At 37.5% G+C, this 18,463-nt stretch overlaps 3 protein-coding genes across 3 annotated transcripts; 1 reads left to right on the top strand and 2 right to left on the bottom strand.

Moving 5' to 3' along the window:
- Window positions 1-7,125: 7,125 nt before the first annotated feature.
- Window positions 7,126-9,127, bottom strand: Inx5 (Innexin 5). Its single transcript, XM_068303210.1, has 2 exons — window positions 7,923-9,127; window positions 7,126-7,839 (listed from the first exon to the last, which is right to left on the bottom strand). The coding sequence occupies exons 1-2, from the start codon at window positions 8,664-8,666 to the stop codon at window positions 7,315-7,317; spliced, it is 1,269 nt and encodes a 422-aa protein (XP_068159311.1). The 5' UTR covers window positions 8,667-9,127; the 3' UTR covers window positions 7,126-7,314.
- Window positions 9,128-14,825: 5,698 nt separating this feature from the next.
- On the bottom strand, window positions 14,826-15,516 carry LOC137586850 (uncharacterized). The gene has a single exon (XM_068303027.1). The coding sequence runs from the start codon at window positions 15,513-15,515 to the stop codon at window positions 14,862-14,864; it is 654 nt and encodes a 217-aa protein (XP_068159128.1). The 5' UTR covers window position 15,516; the 3' UTR covers window positions 14,826-14,861.
- A 1,325-nt stretch (window positions 15,517-16,841) lies between these two features.
- Window positions 16,842-17,729, top strand: LOC137587033 (uncharacterized). Its single transcript, XM_068303270.1, has 2 exons — window positions 16,842-16,931; window positions 17,020-17,729. Exons 1-2 carry the CDS (start codon window positions 16,890-16,892, stop codon window positions 17,662-17,664), a joined length of 687 nt encoding a protein of 228 aa, XP_068159371.1. The 5' UTR covers window positions 16,842-16,889; the 3' UTR covers window positions 17,665-17,729.
- Window positions 17,730-18,463: the final 734 nt, after the last annotated feature.

The raw sequence follows: 18,463 nt of genomic DNA, 5'->3' as shown, positions 1-18,463 counted from the left end.
GGACACTTGGAACGAGGTTTGGCTTTTAATAATCATTTTCCCCCCAAGTCGAGTGCTATCAGTTTTTGCATAACACATACCAAACGAATACATCATATACACTATTTTTTTCCAAGTAAATAGAAATAACTTTCGAAACACTGCAACCAAACTTAAAACAAAAAAAAAAACGTAACGTAACAAATGGCTTAACAATATATTTTGTAATTATTTGTTTGCTGATAAGCTCAGCTCAGTGGTGTTTTTTTTTTTTTTATATTTAAATAATATTTTGTCGTTTTGCTTCGAAGTCGAAAGCGCCAGCCACCGAACGCGACACGTTCGTCAATTTAACAGAACATCAACTGAAATTGAACTCAAGATGCTGGCGAATGTTTTTCCATTCTTGGGTGGTTCGCTCTGTCGGTCGTTTGGTCGGTGTATTCCCGCTGTCGACGCCAACGTCGCTTGTGCCGACCCGGAGCCAGGCCAGGCCAGGCCGAGCCGGGCCGGGCCTCGCCGTGCCGGACTGGGACGCGCGGTCTCTGTCACCCCCATGATAAGTACACTGTCCAACACAAGAAGAGAACTGTTTACAAGTGATCGCTAATGATGGAGACTATTTCAAAATTTCATACTCAATTTTATTAAAATTTTGGTGCATAGTGTAGGCAAAAGATCTCTGTAGAATGAGGGGCTATGGGGTGGGAGGGGCTGACAAGCAAAAGCCCAGAAGCACATCAATATGCAATCGTAACATGGGCAACATGTGGCTGTAAATAGGTCTTTCTCTCTCTCTCTCTGTCTCCCCGTTTCTCTACAGTTGACGGGTGCCGGGCTAATTCTGGGGCGTGGCAGTGAGAAAAGACGCTTTTTATGCTAAACATATCAAATGCTGGCAGTTGGCAATTTAAATTAGTTAAATTTAAATGGCATGGTGGGGGGGGGATGTTACTGTGACTGATATCAATTCGTACATCGACATAAATATCTGGTAGATCAGTTCAGGGAACAGAGAAGACACTCTCTTCAGTGGCCAAATGAAATGCAGCTGCCATTTTGGACAGGGTTGTAAAAAGAAGTGAGTTTGGAATGGGGGAGGGGAGGGAAGATACCGAATGCAATTGTTAAGGGGAGGCGGAAAGAAAACGCATTGCATACGCTTTTCGCGTTCTGTTTCTGCTTTCGCTTTTGGTTTTGGATTAATATGTCGGGGTGTTGGTTTCTTTTTTCATCTTCTTCTCTCTCTCTCTCTCGCTCTCTCGCTCTCTCGCTCTCTCTTTCTGTTGGCATCTCATTTGGTCGCTTGATCTTTGAACTAAATTAATTAAGCACAATGAACGCAATTGTTGTTGGTGGCAAAGAATATAGCGGCTGGCAGTCGAACAGAGACTCCGATCAAATGTATCCAACAGATACAATCACTGGGAAAAATGCATGCAACTTTAGTTGTGTGTGTGTGTGTGTGGCGAATAAGACTTTCAGTCTTTTTACATTTGTCAAAAGACAAGTATCTTATACTTCGATCCAATCATTAACGATCCTAAAACTATATACTCTTAATTGGATTTGATTCGTCCTTATTATAGAGATCTTTATAACTATCATTCCTAAATGTTGAGTAAGGGTATTCAATGACCAGTCTTTAATAAATTGATGTTGCCCTTTTCTTATTGTTAATTAACCAAAAGAAACAGAAAGTAAATGAAAAAGATATTCAAAGTTTTTGACTAAATTTAATACAAAATAATTAGAATGAAATGAAAAGAAACGTTTTTGGTGGAAAAGAATTTATGAAATATCTTGGAATCTGATAGTTTATTGGTAAATAGAGGAAAGTTATTTGATGTCAACTTGAAATAATTCTCAAGTGGTTAATAAACACACACACATACACACACACACACTTGATGTCAACTCAAGAGTCAATCAGTTGGCTACTTTGCGGTGCATTAGCAAAGAAAATTGTCGACAGATGAAGAAAAACACAAGAAAAAAGAGAAATTTTCTTGTTGCTGTTGTCGGTCTAATCATGGCAACTCAAATGGGAATAATGCATACGATTGTATGCAACAGAGTAACTAAGTGTGTGTGTGTGTGTGTGTTAGTGTGTGTGCATTTTGATGACAAAATTGTTTTTACACAAAACGTCAAGTCAACGAACCTACAATCGACTGATAAAAACAGAAAAAAAAAAAAGAGTCAATCCCCAAGCCATGCCAAGATAGAAAGATGCAACAAGAGAGACAGAGATAAAGAGTCTCAGAGAGAGAGAAGGAAATATGTGTGTAATCCAATTGCAGGCGGCAATTTTAACCTACTTTTTGCCATTTTGATTTGCAGGCGAAAAATCGCGCCTAAACCGCACTCAAAACGCATGCACAACGATTAGTCACACGGCAAACTTAATGCGACAAGGCGAATCAGAAACATTTCACAGGGCCGGACTAGCAGAAAAAGGGCAAATGGAACGACAATTTGTATACCCTTGCAAATACTAACTGAATCGATTGGTCTAAGTAATAGAATTTGATCCCGACTAACTTCAATCGAAACCAAAATGGGTATACATAACAGCATTTGAGAGGGTGCAACAACAGCGAAACACGCAATGTGCAAGAAGCATGCGCAATGCACTTTATGCCATTGCATCAGTGCACATGACGGTGACTGGTGAATGGGAGGGCCAACAGATTAATGGGAGGGGATGGCAGAGGTCTGATGGCGGAGGAGGGAATGAGCACACAATGAAATCCTCTGTGCTCGGTTGACTGCCACTCTTGTTGGACCCTTTTGCAATAGATGTGCATATTGTTTTACTACTCATTGAAAACTTTTAAGAAATACTTGTTAATACACTGCAACTGCAATACTCTAAAGCCAACAACTCATTAACTAGCCGAGTCTATGTGTAGCTTTTGACATTTGTTATCGAAATCGAAATACATATATGACAAATATTTCATTGGGTATCATCACTTTCACTCATACATACACACATGGAGAGAGAAGCTAAGGTAGGTGTTCCTACATACCAAATTCTACACAATGAGCTATGCAAATTTATTTTTTTGTTTAACAAAACAATGGCCATAATAAAACCAACATTCAACAATATTGTATTAACGAACAACAAGAAAACCAGTTTAGAAGCGAAACCAATTTGTGGTGAAATCTTTCGTTTTTTGTATCTTATTTTTTGAAATCTTTGGCAATTCCTTCAGTCTGAAGAACCAAAAGCCATGAGTTTCCCCTTGGAGACGAAACTTAAACAAGGTTTAATTCAATTAAAGGTTTGTTTGAGGTTTATTTAGTTTCAGGTTCTTTAAGACAGGGGGAAATTTTGTAATTCTCTCAATGAACTGTAAATTGAAAGTTTCAATAGGAAGCGTTAACAGATGTTAAGCATGTGTTAACAGCGGCAACCTGTTAAAAGGATATCGGATATAAAATCGAACTTACCCTCTGATTGGGTTGGCCATTATGAAGTGCCATACCGAGGCTTAGATTCTGCATTGAGCTGGCAGCACGAAGTTTGGCAACATTTTTACTCTCAACATCCATTGAAGAAGCGATGGAAAGAGATGGAGATGGTGTAAGATCCTGTGATGTTGGTGTTGCATTTGGTTTTGTGACTGATATTAATGTTACCGTTATTCCACTATTATTTACATTATTTGTATTATACAATTGCACAGGTGTTGTTGTTGTTGTTGTTGGTGTTGATATTTGTAATGTTGCTGGTACTTCAGATGTTGCTGATGTTGCTGATGATGATGTTGCTGATGATAATTGGCATTGGCTGCCATTATTGTTGTTGTTGCTGTTGTTGTTGTTGTTATTTATTGTATTGCTGATGTTCACATTTTGGCTTGGATTGTTTGTACTTTTGGCATTGGCATAAAACACCTGTGAGATGCTGCGAAATATGGTGCGATAGCCCCTCTTATGCTCCGCATCGCCAGCCATGACTGAATATAAACACACACACACACACTCACACACACACACACACGTGAAAAAAAACACAATAATTACACTTTATTTCTTTTGTTTTGTTTTGTTTAATTTGTTCTTCTTTATAATCTTCACATAACACTGCAAAACAAAAGAGTAAGAAAACTGAAGAATAAAATATTGGCCATGGTTTCTTCTTATCGCAAATGCAAAATGTTTAAATGGTAACACAATCAATACAGTTTCGACCTACTGAACGACCCTAAAAGAGGGGGATGGTGGGGGAGGGATCTGTCTATATATTTTACTACCTATACCTGTAACTATATGTTTCCGCACTCTGCAGGCGGCCCCACTGGCAACCGCAACGGCGACAACCAACTAAAACGCTCTGAAGAGCGCAACTAAACACCGAGGCGCCAGTGTCAGAAGCAGCAGCAGCAGCAACAACAACAACAACAAACTGAATTGAGTTGTTGTCGTAATCGCTGTTGTTGTTTTATTTTGCTTTTCGGTTTTGGTTTTTGTTTTTGTGGTTTTTTTTTTCTTTCTTTTTGTGTTTTATGGCCACGTTGTTGTTTTAGAGGGCTTCTAGTGGGCACAGTGACACAATGACATACGAAACTGAACTAGACGAATTGAACTAGATGAATTGAAGAGACAGTTGCTTACCCCTACCGCTAATAACTCGAACATTTTTATGTTAATATATAAATCGCAGGTTGATTAGAATTTCCAGCAGAGTCAATGAAGTCCTTTAGATATCAAGGGAGGCCCTTTCATATAAGTTTGTATTGGCACCAACCAATCACTTATCGAACTCTAGTCGATATAACCGGACGGAAGTTATAAGCGGAGTCGTTATAACCGGATTCTACTGCAGTTTACTTGATAACTTCAAGCTATTAACAAGTATAAGAGATCGAACTCTTTCAAAGAGGCAGAAGAAGTTTAGAAAGGAATGGACTTGAATACTTTACGTTTAGTAGATAACTATTTAAAGAGTATCAAAAGTTTTGAGCGTGTTTAGATATCGTTTTCGAACCACTGTAGTCCCATGTTACTGTTTTACACTTTTGTGGGTTATTTTTCTTTTATCAATATGCCTACACGAGGTGTTGGTCGCTGTTCTAGCGTACCGTATCATATCGAGAGACTTCTCTATCTAGCGTGTGTGTGTGTGTGTGTGTGTGTGTGGGAGTGTAGGTGTGTGGAGGTGTTTGTTTGTATGTATGTGTGTGTGGTTGTTTTGTAAAGATTGGTGGGCTAGCAAAAGACTCTTCAAATATTCATATTACTCATACTTCAAGTGTCTGAAAAATACCCAAACGACTCAAAAAGCCGCCCCTTAAACGATGACAACAAATTGCACTTGCAATGTATTTATGTATATGAAATTGTTTATTATTTTTGTTGTTGTTGTTGTTGTATACAAATCCGCTGTCGCGGCACGTACGCGTTTTAATTGAATGCCACAGCGAGAATCGACAAAAATTGAAGGAAGACGACAAAACAAAATGATAAAAAAAAAAGAATACGATTTTGCAGACAGAAACAGCCACAACACGATGGCTTCTCGGTTGTCACACGACTAACCCACTAAACACAGATCCAACCAAAATCCAAAAAAAAACCAAAATAAAAAAAAAAAATAAATAAATAAATAAAAACCAAAACACAAAACACCATGAAAACAATACAAACAAAATTCAAAATAGAAATAGATGTAACCCAAACGCTAAAGAAAGACACCGGCCGCACCTTTTAGCCAACTAACCAGCCAACCGTCGACAACAACAACAACGGGCCCATCAACAAACCAGCCAACAACAACCGTTACCTGCTCACACCCTCGCCCCCAACCCACCCCATCAACGTCTCTTAGCCTTAGCCGCATCGATTAAAAATGTAATCATCAACAGTTAACCAAATGATCGACTCGTTAGTTACCCATTTTAGTTAGCATTCATTTCAACAACATAAAGTGTGCATACCCATACAACAACAAGAGTACCCTACATAAACCATACGAATGACTTCTGAATAATATTTACATTTACATGTGTGTGTGTGTGTGTGTTGTGACTGAGTTTCATTTGGATACAACCAAAAAAAGTTACATTCGCTCGTTAAGGTGCGGAAAACAATGATCAAAAACACTTTGAACAACACGCGGGAGGTCCCAAAGAATAAGCCAAACATATGATGAAATTATAGCCGCAACTAACTTTAGTTAGTGGGCCAACTAAACTAAAATGGCAAAGAGCCACCAACGATCAATCAAACAAAACGGAAAATGCCTGAGGATCGATTCAAAGTCTGTAAGAACATAAATCCAAACACAATTCAATCCAATTGAAATGGTATTAGAAATTGATTAGAACTAAAAATTTCTCGCCATGACCCACTTTAGATATTAATATCCTGTCTATCCATGGCAATCGAATAATAATTCTTCAATTCTCTAGAAGCTTAAGATATATTTCAAATATTGAGATCACTAACCTTAGTCCTTAAGTCCTATTCCTATCAGCTGTTGGTTTATCCTTAAACAAATTGCTCTTTGTTTTATTTCATTCACAATCACGTGATTGAAGATTAATAATACTTTTGAATGACTTTGCCTTATTTGATTAAAAATGATCTTTCAGCCAAATGATCCAACAAATAGTTTTAGTAGGACAAAAAACTTGTTTTGACTCACATCACATGGCAGGATTAGCAATTGCTAAGGGTCCATAGGCTTGAAGGGCGCTGTTTAAAGATTTTTGATCACTGAAAAGTTGATTCAGTTTGCGAATTTGTAATTTTTTCCAAATTTCAAACTGTTTTCGAAAGTGATATCTCATTTTAAAGCTTTAAAATTTAATTTTTGATGTTAACTAAAAAGTTAAGCTAATTATTTAGTTATTTATTAAATTATCAAGCGAATAAAGAACAGCAATAAGCCTGAAATTCACAAAGCTCTAATTTATTTTTAGAGTATTTAAAAAATTAATGTCTTTATTTTGATGTTAGAATAATGTCTTTCAATCTGCAATTGTTTGATCAATTTTTCCTTATTCCAAAAATCCAACTGAATGATCTTTAAATATGTATGTACAGGCCCCTCTTTGGCTTAATCCGGCACTGAGTTGGCCATCAAATGGCCAATATATGACTTGAAATGGCTAACAGACGAGGTTTTTGCTTTGTTTGTTGCAACAATATATTTCATTTATGTATTATACAAAAATGCATCGACAAAAAAAAATATATATATATGTATATACACTAGTATCGTATTAAAAATGACAACAACAATCAAAAATTGTGGGACACGACCAGCAAGATGGGCACAGAATGGACACTAGGAGACATCAGGTCAGGATGTTTCATTTAGACAGCGCTCTCCAGTATGCTTATCGAGGAGGATGTACGCAGCTCACACAACTCCTGCATCAGGTCACGAAAGAGCATCGGATTCACGTTCACGCTGACCTTCATTAGGAGAAACCAATCGCCAATGGTTAGATCCCTGAGAGCTCGTTGGACATGCCGTTTGGGCATGAAACGCAATTGACTGCGAATCATTTGCTCGCGGACGCTCTTGCTAAGCATCATGGCCAGGCGACAGAGGAGATTCAGGCCCGACATGAAGGCCATCAGTAGGAACCAACACCAGAGGAATACGAATATCTTCTCATTGAGTATATTCAATGGTAGAATACATAGATTGTCCATAATGCTGGCAGTGCCACTTGAACCAAATTTGAGTACCTCACATTTGGCAATTTTGGGAAAGACCCGAGATGATACACGATTCCAGCGTTCCCAATCATAAAAAGGTATTGTGGTCAATGCATGTAAATATTTTGACCAAAATCCATTCAAAAAGACTTCCAAGACGACAATGTTCATTACCTATAAGGATAAAGAGTTTCGGTAAATCATCAATGGAAAGTAGGAAGATTGGAAGATTGTAGATTAAGCGACATTCTACTCACACTGATGAGAAAATTGAGCAGCTCACAGAAGACATATTTGGCCATGTAACAGAAATGCATATCCTCGTAGTCGGTGGTGAAATATTTCACCAACAGCCTCAGTCGGGTGTTGTAGGTCTCCTCGGAGAGCAAAGCCTCGCCCACCTCAGAGCAGAGTTGCTTGAGCCGTTGTCCTTCCCACACTTTCCACAGACATGAGGGGAAATAGAAAATAAACGATTGAAATAGCAGCAGTATGATCACCCATTGATAGTAACGTAAATATTCACGTTCCGTTTGGCCCCGCACCTCGGGGCCAACACCCTCGGCAATTGTCATGGCTCGGGCATAGGCTTCAGTTTGTTCGATTAGTCGTCGATAGGAATGACGGGAATTCGTTCCTCTTAGAAATGAAAATCTGTTTGATTTGGTTGTTGTTGTTGTCGTTGTTGTTACGCTCATATTCTCAATGTCAGCAGACACTGAGGTTGGCACAGGCAAATGCAGCTTATCACTTGCACCATAATCCTCCAGTTTAAGTATATATGTGCCCATGGTCCAGCAGTACGATTGAATGTAATTGATATTCTTCTCCTCGCTAATGCATTGAATTGGATCACCGAAATACTGACGGGCCGACAGCAACAACGAACAGGTCAACAAAATCACAACGGTACATTTCGAATGGATGGTGAAGCAGGCATCATAGATCCGTATGGATTTGAATTGTAAATACTTCGATAAGGGCTTCACTGCCGAATACATTTCGCGAGCCTCCGGAAAGAGCTTCTCGAGAGCTCTTTCCAATTCTTTTTCTTGTTACTACTCTGTCGGATAAATGGCTGTACTTCAATCACTCTTTTCGTCCTGTGCTTGAACGTTGTATACACTTGTGGTCGATGGATCGGGTTATGAAGGCTTAATCTAATGCTCTTTCTGCTGCTTGGGCTCAACTGATACTGATGCTGATGATGATTATATTGAACACATATAATTATACCGTAATATAGATCGTCACTGGGTTTCACATAAGAGTTTTTCTTTATCCGTGCCGTCATCATTAACTACCATACACTTATCCCCATTTCCCCCCGTTCCTCTTCACTTGACTGGAATTAAATGTTTTTCTCGATTACAAATTTATTCATCTGCAGTGTTTTGTTTGATTTTTTTCTGGGTGTCAATTTTTTTTTGACATAAAACTAAAAACTATTAATTGTCACATTTTTTCGATACCTTTTTTTTTGGTTACTTGTAGAAATGTAGAAAAGTTATTAATTCACATGGGAATATATTATTATTTTCAATGACAAACATTTAAATACATAAATTTAAACTCTAATTACTTTGGAGGGATAGCAAAGCCCTTAAATTAACTTCTTAGAGATGAACTCAATGTCTTCAGTGAAATCTTGAAATCGAAATCGTTATCGGCAAGCAATTTTATTGCATACTCTTGGGCAGTGGCCATTAAATGAAACTTCGTTTCATATTTCATTCCATTCATAGGTGGTTTTTGGTAAGTGTTTCATTATCTAAGTTATATTTGTAGTATATACTTACAATTAGCTAATGCTCTTTATTCGTATAGCATAATTAAAAATTGTTCATTACAATTGCCCTGAGGACGATTAGCTAAGAGCGTATACGAAATATGTTTATTGGAAACTAAAGTCAGTATAAAATTTATATTTATATTATAAATACTTACAAATCAATACACACATTAAGTTTATAATTAGGAATTCGAAACAATTTACCAACAAAATGTTATATTAAGAGGAGGGACTCAAAATAAAAGTAGATTTCAGTTTGGTGAATTGAAATAAATGAAAAAAAAGCCTAATAACAAACAATTTTACATTAAGTTAAATGAAAATATGTAAAGTATGATATGGAAATGAGTCTGCTGAACTCTTTGTATTCATATTTTACCATTATATAGCTTCAATCTCTGATTTATCTAAATTTAAATCATACAAAATTTCCTTTAGATTCAACTTACTTCATTAGCTTTTGCTAATAATATGTGTGGCATACTTTTAGGCAGACCAAAAGCCTAATATGTACATAGAAAAGACACGAACGAGTGATTTTGTTTTGTTGTTCTACATTATTTTATTGTTTATCTTTATTATCGACAGCTTATGACTATAATTCTCATGACATTTGTCTTCAGCCTTCATAGTTGTGGAATGTTTTCTTCATGTGTTCCTCTAGTCCAAATTCAAGAAACCAATTATTGAGGGAATCTGTAACAAAAAAAAAAAAAAAGAAAAGCATTAAAGCCATTATATTTGTTTGCTATTAATATTCTTGACTAGACCATGAAATAGAATAACCTTTAATGAAGATATCAGGTTTTGGATTTCCAAAGAATCCGGTTTCCAAACATTCAGGTGACTAGCACCTGTAGTTGATATCATCGGGCAGAAAATGTACAAATGATAAGTATGAAAACACAAACAAATCCCAGCTAGGTGTTCCCTGAACATGACCTCCTCCAATGCTATTCATTGTGAACAACAACAACAACAAGAAACACGTCACGATCTGTGAAGCAGTTCGCTGCCAAGGCACACGCATTTATTAGGTCTCGACTTTGGTATACCCTAGGTCAGGTAACTTCAATCAATATGGGTAACCATCTAATATACCCATTTCTTGGGCCATGTTCAAGGGGAATCCCATAGCGACTCACACGAGGCACAGGCGGCAACAAGCAGATCATGCGAAGAGCGCCTAATTGAGCATTAAAACTTGTTTGTTATGGTTTTTTTCTCTCTCTGTCAATTGGTTAACATCTTTGACTACCAATAACTATATCTGTATAGAGACAAGCCATCAGTCAGTCAAAGTGTTAACTCTTGAAGGGTATATACAATTCGGCATTAATATCAAGAGAGCTCTCTGATTTTTTATGCCACTCGTTTGTGATGAACTTAAAATTAAATATGTATATAATTTTATTTGTTAATTTTTTTTCGTTTTTCATTTTTTTGGTGTCTCTTAAGATATGCGGAAGTTGAAAGAGAGAAATAAAAATTAATAATTATACCCACAACACAGAGACTGAGGGAGGAGAGAAGTGTAGAAAGGGTATATAACAAAATTAGCCGAAATCAACAGGCAATAATCTGTCTATACATCTGTAACTCTAAAGACTCTTTGTTGTTGTTGTTGGTTTTGTGTTAGTTGTTGCTTTAGTCCGCCGTAATCATCGACATGTTCCGCAACGTTGAACACAATTGTAACTCAAAACATTAGATACAAATTAAAAGAACTAACTTTTGAACAGGTCAACGTTTTGTATACCCTTTGATCAGTCTCTCTCTCTCTCTCTCCACACACACACAGACTTTTAATCTGCTAGTTTAGTTATAACCTTTCGGCAAGTGTAGCACGATATTCTTAAAAGATTCTTTGCCAGATACGGGCCACTGAATTATAAAAATAGAAACCCAAAGAAAAAAAAAACCCAATTGCTGATTATTTATTATTGTTTATGGCAAACGCTTTGTCCATGTCGGCCAGACCACAATCAATCTCTTACTTTGCCGCCCCTATTTAAAAGGTGCAAGGTATATTGACCTCACAATTGTATACCCATTAGGTAGCCACTAGTGTGTTAGAGATAGGCTTTGTCTTAGAGAGTATCACCAAGTCAGTGTTATGGAAATAGGTTCTATGTTTAATTTAGGGTATAACAGATTTGGTCATAAGTTGTATATAGAAAAGGGGGGGCTAACATTTTTGATTAACATTCGCAATTAATTTTATGAACCGGTCTTTTCGATAGTTAGATTGTCGTTTTAGGGTATTGAAATCTAGATAAAATGAAATTATTAATGAGAATTTGAATTTATAAATCTAAATTCAAAACTATTTACCATTAATACGCTCAGTCACTCAGTCAACTGTCATTTTGGGAGTCATTGAAATGAGTGAACCAAAATACTAATACTAATACATTGACTTTTTAACCTTAACCTCTAAACTCTAAATGAACAAACCACTTCCGACTTGGCCATATACAACAAATATTTGAATATCGAGAGGGCAATGTCAAACCTTTCTAACTAGTTTTCAATTTTCGGCTCCAAACATCAAAATTGGTCTCAAGGCACATAAAACAAAAAGCACTAAAAACATAAGTGCTTCCGCTTTTATTTATATTTTTTGGCATAAACAATAAATAACAAATATAACACACAATCAAAAGGGAGGTAAAGCAAACCGAAGTTTAGTTACCCTAACAGTCTATGGAGCTAACAAATGATTTATAATAATACCCTTAATGGAATTTCACTTCGCTTACTGAATGCCAAATTAGTTAAAAACGCCAACAATGTTAATTTTCACTCTGGATGTTCTAATTAACAGGCACGTGATAAAAAAAAAAAAAACATAACAAATTGAAATTAATAGCTTCTTGACACTTACCTTGGTAACAATATCATCATCGGGTTGTTCTTGAGGGGGGCGACATTTTCATTCCACAATGTATATGAGATGCTTCAAGCAATTAAACTTCAATGTGTAATAATAATAATAACAAAAACAAAAAAAACAAGAAAAAAAAAACAGCCAAGAAATATAGAGAAATGTGTGAGGGGTAAAGGTAAAGGGAGGGGGTAGGCAACTAATTGCAAATAATTATGATTTGTACTAAAATGCCATAAATTGTCATCCTCTATGGTTTAATTTATTAGCCCTTTTTCAAAAATTCTATATATTTCTTGTGATAATGATGGGAGTAGAGCAAGTCGCGTACTCAAACAAGCCGTCTATACATATAGACTTCTTTTTTTTTTTTTTTAAGTAATAACTTGTCTCTAGAAACGCGCTCGTTCTAACTGAACCGACTTGTGTGGGGTTTAGGTTTAAACTGACTTTAAACAACGACAAAGCCGACAACGTAACTTGGAGAGGGGCTCGATGAGTTTCAGAGTCAATGTGCTGAAATCAGGTGTACCCTATAAACACACAGCCAACAAGTAGCCGAGTAGATCTTCTAACAACAGATATAACATTAGTTTATCGATCAGATATGTGTAGGTTTCGATAACTCAGTTATCGATAACTTTGATGTTTTAGTTTTCCAAAGAGTAGGTTAGTTGCTTTGATGCCAGGGTATCTGACGGTTGATCTCATGCATTTAATACTCATACTTGGCAAAAAACTGGTTCTGAATTCTGTTTCACACACACACACACATGGACAACACATAGACAAAATTAGCACGCCCAAGTTTGGGTTGGTTGAATGGTTGGTCGTCTCGTCGTCCGGGTCTCAGGTTCTTTTTCCACATTGTGTTTTTATTATTTATCTTGGCTTATATTTTTGGGACGTCACCAAGATGAACTTGTTGCTTGAACTCCAACTCCAAAGCGAAGGTCGTCTTGAAGCTCTGACTCATTGGCTCAGACTGCCAGCCATTTGAATTGCCATATTGAATGCATTCGGTGAGTTGTCATTGGCCATTACACACACTTGCACTTGCACTTACTGTTGGCCAGCATTGCAGCCCGTTTCGGTCTTATGCGCTTTGGTTAGATGTTGTCCTTGAGTCTCATGAAATGCTCGCTCTTAGGTCAATGGCTCGATTAACATTAATATATAGGTATATATATATTTAAGCCGTGGGCTATCAACAGTATGATTGCAACCAATTGACATCCAATATGCTAATGCTTTGGCCATAGAAATCTATCTTTATATTTATATTTAAATTTTGCAATTCGTTTCAAATCGAATTTTTCAGTTAAGCTCTAAAATCTTGAGAAGGTCATGAATGAAAATGTCGTCAATCATATGTAAATGCAATGAAACAAACTTTGGGCCAACTTGATTTGCCCTGATGGTCTTTCTATTGTTAAGTGAATCAAAGACTGTCTAGACTTTTCTATTAGTCCCAATGGCGTTTCGGTGTAGTCCAAAGAGTCCGGCTAGAAGGAGAAGATGCCTTTCCATCAGTCCTACGATTTTAGTACAGATTTTGAATCCAATGCCCGGTTTAACTTGCTGAAAAGTTGATTCAATATAGTTCTGAGCTTTCCATAGGCATTGTAAGTTGGTAAAGTTTTTCATGGAGAGCTAGAGAAGAGTTCAAAGATATTCATCTCCGATTTTAGTTATCGATCTTGATTAACATCTAAAATAAATAGCCCCCAGAAATGGCTGATTCATTTGGAGCCTAGTTCACTCAACCTGTTGATGTTAAACAGGAATATTCCTTAGAGGATTTGATAAATTTTGGCAACTTCAATAATTTTCAATTCACTTTACATTCAAGAACGTCAAAAAAGTTGAAATAGAAATTAAAATGTCAAGATACAAAGATCAAAAAATCAATGATTTTATAGTTTGCCATTCGACCAAAAATGGGAAGCCAACACACACACACACACATACGCACAAAAGTTGATGTAACTAAGGTGAGAGATTTGCCAGTGAACTGGCTTAGAGCTCAGCGCTCCAATAATTATCAAATGTAAGATTGGGGTGTAATTAAAAGCGAACCGTTTCAAGGCCCTCCACAAGCTTTAAGCTGCCGCCAATCAGTCGTATAGTCAGTCAGCCAGTCAGCCACTTACTCATTGAGACGTACTGCGTCGTGGTTAATCCAAACGTCTGGCACTGGCAAATTAATTATTAATGGATTTGTATTTTTGATGAAAAATGTTTTACCGGCAACGCATTAATTGGTCTTCAAATTATTATATAAATAATAAATCTAAGAACTTTTTGCCACTTTGATGACAGGCAAGTAATATGAAGAGCTAACTAACTAACTAACTAACTAGCTAACCATCTAAAAAAAATCAAGGAAATCATTTTCAAGCAAATAATGTGGACTTGAAATGACGAATTAGAGAAATCCAACAAACATGAGAGACTAGGAAGACTGGAATGAATACTAGATTTTTGTTAGCCAAATTCATTTTATTAGTCGTTTGCTTAGGCCTTGGCCACACAGGCATCAATGTTGCGATTGATCTCGTCCAGAGCCAGGATTGCCTTATCGGAGGCCTGATGAGTGCAGGCATTGCCATCGCTGAAGACGGCGGGAATACGTTCATTGGTCGACTTCTTGATGGTCTTGATCGAAGAACGAGCACTAATCAGATAGACAGTGGCCTGAACACTGAATCTAGCCATGCATGTTTGTTTTAGGACGGTGTTTTTGTATGCTTGACATTTTTGGTAAGTGCTTCCAAGACTATAGCCACCGTAGACCAATTGTTGGGTGGCCTTATTGACATCGGAAGCAATCTCAGCCGATGTATGGGCTGCCACCACACCGCAAGCATACAATTCATCGTGGGCTGCGTCCAAGACCTGAACCAATTGTTCATCCTCCGCGGCCACACACTGGGGATTGGACTCGCGGCGGGCCTCAATCTGTTCGACTGCCTCCTCCAATTGCTGTTGCGGTTCCACAATAATTTCCTCATACTGATGGACCAATTGGTCGCCAACGTTTTTGCCCACCTGTGTCATGTCATCGACAACACTCTGCACCTGGGCTTCGAATGGATTGGCCATTGGTTGGCCCAAAGCCACCGTAATGACTAGGCACATGGCCATAACAGTGAATAGAAACGATTTCATGATGAACTCATAATAACATTAATGCCCACAATTCGGCCTATTTATACTGAATTCGCAATTGGCTTCCAGACGCATAATCTATATGGCTCGACCATACTAATATTACCACGCTTGTAAATCAATCTATTTATGATCCATCATAAATTCAATAAAATCACTTAATCGTATTCCTATTCGAATAAAGACACAGTTTTGTTTTCTGTTTTTTTTTTTTTTGATAATGTTTGAATGCAAAACTATATGAAAAGCATTTGCTCAATGATAGGCCTTTATATCGGTCAATGGGTCAATAGACTTGTTTAATGCATCTCCATTTGATGGGAGAGACGTTACCAACTATATAAAATCTATATATATTCGATAGAGCTTCACAATTAGAAAGCTTCTAGACTGAAACTGAGTGTTTAAGCCTTTTATTGACTAATTGATAACAAGCTTGTCAATTCGTCCGATAGAACAACTATAGAAACCAACCAATTATAGATTTTAGGCATAAGAGATATGTATATCAAGACAGAGGATTTCTGCAGAAGAAGAAGTTCTGTTCGGTTCGGTTTGGTGGTCTATGAACTCTTCTCATACATATATACCTTATTTGGTGGGTTATGCTAAGAATCCTTTGAAAGAGAAGTCTATGAGAAATCTTAAGTTTAGATATGATAATAAGGGATAAAGAGGGAGCATCTAGAATCTGTTACGTTTGGACAAATCTCAAAAAGTGCGTGGACCATTGGTTAGAACTCTTCTCTAAGAGTCACATCTCTAGGACCTTCTCAATGTCCTTTACTTGGAGAAAAAGTGTTGTCTCATCTCTCTCTATCTCTCACTCGTTTGCTCGTACCAAAAAATGTATAAAAAATTGATATTGATATTGAATCGCAATCGTAAATTAATAGACAGTATCTTCTACTATATAATTAGGGGCATTATTAAGATTCGATTAGGCATTTGGAGTGTGCATTAAAAATAAATGTCTATCGCATCATAAATATTCCTCAAATGGCAATCAATATTTATTTACGCAACTTATCAGGGATTTTTTTTCGCAGCTACTTTGATCTGTGATAAAATTCTCTACAACAAGAAAGCATGGAACGGAAACTAATTCAATTGAATAGAACAAAAACCCAGTGAGTAGCCAGGTATGTATGTAGGTAAATGAAAATAGATAAGTAACAAGTGACCCAAAAGCACCCCCCACTCTATAGGCACTTGAATATATTTTAATTAAAGAAAGACAACAACAACAAAAAGAGAACTTATTAAAACATGTGTGCGCGATAAGGACACAATGCCAAAAATGAATAAATTTTCGACTATAAAAGATTGGCCAGGGACCAGGTAATACTTGAAATACAATTGAAAAGTCAAAGCATGAAGAGCATACTGATTCTATTGGCCCTTGCATTGGCCGCGGTAAGTGCAGACAAAGAGACTGAAAAAGAGAGAGAGAGAGAGAGATAGAGAGATGGACAAATTGATGTTAATTGTTGTCCTTTTTCAGGTGACTGCCGCACCACAAATCACCTCGGATGAGTTCAACGGAGTGGAGATCAATGATTTCAGTGTGGTTGACAAAATGGTTTCGACCGCCGTCCATGAGGTTGAGGCATTGGCCGATGATATTGTGAAGCTAGTTGAACATCAACTCTTGGAGATTTTCATGTACCCGGTGCATCAATTGGAGCAAGCTGTTTCCGACATCGATGCCCGTCGCCAGGAGAGTGAGGAATGTGTGGCCAACGAGGCCCTTCATGTGACCGGCACTGTGGAAACGGCGACAGTTGATTTCTACAAGTGCGGCCATGATGCCACCGCCACCTCGATCCAATTGATTTTGGACACCAAGAAGGCTGTTCTTCAGCTCACCTTTGATGGCTACTCTCTCGTCCAGGAAGCACGCTCATGCTTCAAAGAAACCAATACAATTAGAAAGAAACTCTGCAAGTCCTTGTTGACCTTCAATGCTGCACTTTTCGTTGTCAACGGCCAGAAATCCATCCGCCATTTGGTCGCTTTGCGCAAAACAGTGCCAGCTGTCGGCACCGATGCCAAGGCCTGCACCCTCACTGCCACCGAACAGGCCATGTATGAATTTGGTTTGGTCAACGACAACATTGACCTCTGCATCTATAATCTGACACATTAAGCTAAATTAGCTAAACAATTTCAAGTAATAAATTTAAATGCAATCGTAAGTCGTTTTAAAGCGAATTTGAAAATATTTACTTGTAAAGGGAAAAGCAGTTAACCTGTTTAGTTAATTTCTGAGTAATCTTCCCCTGCCCTAATACTGCCCAGATTGAGTATAAAGAGGATTATCTATTCATTGGCAAAACTAACATTCTTAGCAGGCTTAACAAGGACAATTCACCACTGATTCGACGAATTTTCAACGATTTTTGAAATGGAAAAAATAGTTCACTCCTTTTACTAAGTTTTCCTTTCAAGCGAGGACTACAAATGGAGGAGACTTTTAAGTCCTCCTGTGGTGATTCTGCTCTGGCTTAATCTGGGTCTGCATCTTCTCCAAGGATCACACTATAGACTTAGAAGATCAAACACCTTTAAGATGTACATATATAGCTTATTCTGCTGACTTTCCTAAAGGACTCCGTGATAAAAAGTTCACTCCTTTCATTCCTAAAGGACTCCTGGATAAATAGTTCACACCTTTTATTACGTTTTCCTTTCAAGCGAGGACTACAAATAAAGGAGATCTTAGGTCCTCCTGTGGTGATTCTGCTCTGGCTTAATCTGGCTCTGCCTCTATTCCAATGAGACTCCAAGCTCTGCCAAAGGATCACACCATAGACTTAGAGGATCAAATACCTTTAAGGTGTATGTAGCTTTATCTGCTGACTGTTCTAAAGGACTCCTGGATAAATAGTTCACTCCTTTCATTAAGTTTTCCTTTCAAGCGATGACTACAAATGGAGGAGACCTTT

This window comes from Drosophila tropicalis, unplaced genomic scaffold (genome assembly GCF_018151085.1).
Source record: "Drosophila tropicalis isolate 14030-0801.00 unplaced genomic scaffold, ASM1815108v1 contig_158, whole genome shotgun sequence".
NCBI classification, from domain to species: domain Eukaryota; kingdom Metazoa; phylum Arthropoda; class Insecta; order Diptera; family Drosophilidae; genus Drosophila; species Drosophila tropicalis.
The sequence above is the reverse complement of the archived record's forward strand: the minus strand, read 5'-3'. Positions and strand labels throughout refer to the sequence as shown.